The sequence below is a fragment of the Ananas comosus genome, linkage group 23, assembly GCF_001540865.1.
Source record: "Ananas comosus cultivar F153 linkage group 23, ASM154086v1, whole genome shotgun sequence".
Taxonomy (NCBI): Eukaryota; Viridiplantae; Streptophyta; class Magnoliopsida; order Poales; family Bromeliaceae; genus Ananas; species Ananas comosus.
In genome coordinates, this window is record NC_033643.1 from 5342730 (window position 1) to 5347729 (window position 5000).

The following is a 5000-nucleotide window of genomic DNA, read 5'->3' on the forward strand; positions in this document are numbered from 1 at the left end:
CCCCCCCCGCCTTTTTTTTTTCTTTTTTTAATTTAGGGGGAAAAAAAAAACTTAGAAAGCCTCTACTTTTGCTTACTATTTCTTTCAAAAGTTATTTATTCCTTCTGACAATTAGTGTTCTCACTAGAGAACGTTCTGCTCACACCGATTTTGTCTCTTGGGTGTTAGCTCTCCTTTTTTAGATATTAGGGGATCGCATGAAGTCGAAAATTGAGGATACTGATGTTGTGCTATATGGTAATTAACTAATTATTAATGAAAGGTCCTTACTAAAGAGCAAACATTAGTAGGAAGAAAATTGTGGTGAAAAAGCAAATTTTGTGTAGCTGATGTTTCTTACTGATGGTGACAAGTGCAAAGTGCTCGTTGCATTTTTTGAAAAAAAAAAAAAAAGGTATATGTTTCTTTTCTTTTTCGAGCAAATTATAGATCCGACTTTCTTATCTGGCTGTACGTTCCTGCCCATCAATGGCAACCTGATCTCGTGGAAATACTTTTTTTTTGAGGGGTCAACCGTTTCACTCTTAGTATTTTGAAAATGTTGCATATTTTTATGTTGGGAAAGACGAGAGTCTGTTACCAACTTACCATGAACATGCAGTATACTGAAAATGACAACACTAAAATTGGTCATGATACTTCTCTTTTCTTGACCGATAACGAGAAATGTAATGCTGCCGTGAACATTCTTCTCGGCGTCGGCTCAGAGATGGACGTATTATTATGTTGTTATATGGAAATGTATCTCTGCCTCGTGAGCTAGGATTTGGGGCCAATATTGTCGTAATGTTTTTTTCCAATGATTTCGGTTGTTTAGTGCCAGCCCAGCTGATGAACATTTTGTCTTCTTTTATATTCATTCAATGTTCTTCTGATCCAGGCGAAGTATGTAATGGTCAAAATTTGAAGTTGCTTTGTTTCTTTTGTGATATTCATTGCGCTTCAGAACAGGATGTAGCCCTAATTGTTACGCATCCGGCCCCATTTAGGTCTGGTACTTAGTTGCACGTGCAGGACGCCCAAGAGTGGTTACTTCGCATCGTTGAATTTCATGCGAAGTACTTTTCGCTGGAGTACAGTTTTACATATCTTAGAGGAAAACATTAGGGGGGGTGGAAACGAGCCGAGCTCAAGCGAGCTTACCTCAGCTCAAGCTTGGCTTGAAATTAATTTCGAGCCTAAATTTAGGCTCAAGCTCGACTTAAAATTAATTTGAGCCGAGCTGAAGCGAGCCTAACTTCGAGTCGAGCGAGCTCGAGCCCTAAACGAGCCGCTTGAAATTCTTAACATCGTGCAATCTATAATTTAATTTTTATAAAACATTATCTAAATTTGATGAAAAAAATGTTTAATAGTTTAATATACAAAATGAATGCATGAAATATGATATTATAATATTAAAAAAATTAGGAAAAACAACTCTGTGAGCAAGTGAAAAAGAGAGAGCAATTAGAGTAGAATTTTGCTCGTTTGATTTTGAGGGACCCAATAATCTAAATTCTATATACATATAATTAAAATACATAATATATATTATTTTATATAATGAAAGTATATATTATATATAATTGTATATATAGACAGTTTGGCTACTATACTATTATGAGTATAGATCTATTTATACTCATAAGTTTTCAACCGTTAGATCTATACTTTTGACCATTTCCATTATAGGGGACTACTATCATCCTAATCGCACATCGAACGGCTAAAAATCTATAAGTATAAAAGGATCTATACTCATAAGAGTATATATACTCTTATGAGTACGATCGCTCTCGTACTCATAAGTTGTTTTTGATGATAGAGCTTCCGAATCGACGATTCATACCGTTAAACATTATCTAGAGCATTTAAAACTTCTAGAAATCAAATTTCATAATTTTACGACATAATTTACCTTACGATCAAAAGCTCACAAAATTGATTATTTTTAACGGCCGGTATGGGATACTTGCTAGTTTAACGGTGTAAAAGAATTGGAATATGTTGAATTTTTGATAGAAAATTCTATTCACTACCTAGAAAAAGATCAATAACTCCGATCTTAAATTGAAGTATCCGATCATCCATTTTTAGGACGTCGTTCGATTTTGACCGTTCATTTTATACCCGTTTGATGGACTTTATTATGATTTCGAAAAATTACGAAATTTATTTTTTTGAAGTTTCAAATACTCTAGATCATATTTAATGGAGTGGATTGTCGATTCGGAAGCCCCATCATCGAAAATAATTTATGAGTACGAAGGGCTCAATACTCATAAGAGTATAGTAGCCCTACTCTCTCTCTCTCTCTCTCTCTCTCTCTCTCTCTCTATATATATATATATTTATATATATATAGGCAACTATACTATTAATAGTGCCAATGGCTTGCTATTAGATTTTCTACCCTTGTATGAAGGGATGTGCAGTCAGGATGATAGTAGCCCCTTAAGGTTAAATGGGTGGCTAGTTGAATAGTCTGATCTAACGGATGAAAATAACTAAAATGGTAGATCTAACGGCAGAAAACTCGAGAGTACTAAATGCTTGGTACTATCGATAGTACAGTAGCCGAACTCTATATATATATATATGTAGATCTAATGGTACAAAACTCGATAGCACAAAACGATTGGTACTATCGATAGTATAGATAGTATAGTAGACGGACTATATATATAGAGAGAGAGTCCGGCAACTATATTATTGATATTATCGATAGTACCAAATGTTTGGTGCTATCGAATTTTGTGCCGTTAGATCTGCCTCTCCGACCATTTTCACCCATTAGATTAATTAAACTTTTCAACTAATCACACACTCAACCCTAGAAGATCACTATCATCCAAACCACATATCCCTTCATCTAAGGGTCGAAAACCTAATAGCAAGTGGTTGGTACCATTAATAGTATAGTAGACTAATTATATATATATATAGAGTAGGGCTACTATACTCTTATGAGTATTGGGCTCTTTGTACTCATAAGTTATTTTCGATGATGGGGCTTTCGAATTGACGATTTACTCCGTTAAATATGATCTAGAATATTTGAAACTTCTAGAAAATAAATTTCGTAATTTTTCGAAATCATAATAAAGTCCATCAAACAGGTATAAAATGAACAGTCGAAATCGAACGACGTCCTAAAAATGGAAGATTGGATCCTTCAATTTAAGATCGGAGATATTGATCTTTATCTAGGTAGTGAGTAGAATTTTCTATTAAAAATTCAACCTATTCCAATTCTTTTACACCATTAAACTAGCAAGTATCTCATACCGGTCGTCAAAAATTGTTAATTTTGTGAACTTTTGATCGTAAGGTAAATGATGTCGAAAAATTATGAATTTTGATTTCTATAAATACTCTAGATAATATTTAGCGGTATAAATCGTCGATTCGGAAGCTCTATCATCGAAAACAACTTATGAGTACGAGGGCGATCGTACTCATAAGAGTATAGTAGCCGGACTCTCTCTCTCTCTCTCTCTCTCTCTCTCTCTCTCTCTCTCTATATATATATATATTAATATTATAGCCAGCAGGTTGCTTGTGCCCTCTCAGAGAAGCACGGAGGCCTCCGTGCTCCTGAGCCATTTCGTGATGGAGTTTTTCGAATCGATAAATCGGGTCCGTTAACTTGATCTAGCGTATTTAAAGTTCTAGAAAATCATTTTTGCCTGTTTTTCGATATCATTTACTTAGCAATCGAAAGGATTCAAATCAATATTTTTAACGGCTGAAAATAAATTCTATAAAAAGTAAAGGGGTGATATAGCACTAAAATTCTCATCAGAACATATAGATTTGTTGTAGCAAGTATAAAGAATTTTCTATTAAAATTTTATCTGATTGAATACTCACACGATAAATTTGAAAACCGGGATACTCAACCATTTAAAAATTGTAGATTTTGAAATCTTTCGATATTACTTATTTAAATGTATCGAAAAATCGGGCAAAAGTATTTTCTAGAAACTTCAAATGCGCTAGAATCAGTCTAACGGAGCCGATCGTCGGAATTCGAAAATCCGATCATCGAAACGGCTCAGGAGACGGTGGCCTCCGGTGGCCTCCGTGCTCTGATGAGACCACAGAGCCATGCATCAATATATTATAAAATATATATATAGTATAATTTTATATAGAGTAGGTAGATATCATCAAGTAGCACGGAGGCTTCGTGCTACAGCAAGATTGTTTCAATGATGGACTTCCAAATCAACGATCAAATTACTGTTAGACTTATCTACTATTCAAAGTATTTGTAAATCTAATTTATAATTTTCGGTATTCATTTACTATAAAACGAGTAGTCTAAACTTAACGACTGGAACATACAAATTTCTAAAATGATGATAAAGGACTGAATTAAGATCAGAGATACTGAGTCTTACTCTAAAGTAGTGAACGAATTTTCTATTAAACATTTCATCTAATTTGGATGTTTTCACAGTTAAAATTCCACAGAGACGCATTAAATCTTACTATTGAAAATTATCAATTTGAGACCTTTTATCACTAGCCAGATAATGTTGAAAAAATTCATTGAATTAGTTTCCAAATACTTTTGATAGTTAGATCAAGTCTAACGGAGGCGATCGTCGATTTTGGACCGCATCATTGAAAACACTTGGTGCAGGAGGCCTCGCGTTGCTACCGATAGTTATCCAGCTGCTCAATATATATATATATATATATATATTATTATTATAATCTAATATATATATAGAACTAGGCATGGGAATACTATTAATAGAACCTAGGTGGAATCCTATTAAGTTTCGCCCTTGGATTAAAGAGTGCGTTTATTGATGATGCGGCCCTCTAGGTTGAGTGAGTGGTTGATTGAAGTAGTATAATCTAACGGTAAAATGATCAAAGGGTTATTCATGAACGGCATAAAAATTGTTGATAGCACCAACTACTTAGGTTGCGTTAGATAGATGCAGCCCGGACTCTATATATATATATATATATATTATATATAGGAGGGAGAGAGAGAGAGA

The 5000-nt window shown here is 34.1% G+C and overlaps 1 protein-coding gene across 1 annotated transcript in view; it reads left to right on the forward strand.

The window, feature by feature from the left end:
• Positions 590 to 5000, forward strand: part of LOC109728389 (serine/arginine repetitive matrix protein 1-like) — a 13015-nt gene continuing 8604 nt past the window's right edge. The window contains exon 1 of the mRNA XM_020258780.1: positions 590 to 715. Within this exon, the coding sequence (XP_020114369.1) occupies positions 590 to 715 (126 nt within the window). The remainder of the gene's footprint in view (positions 716 to 5000) is intronic.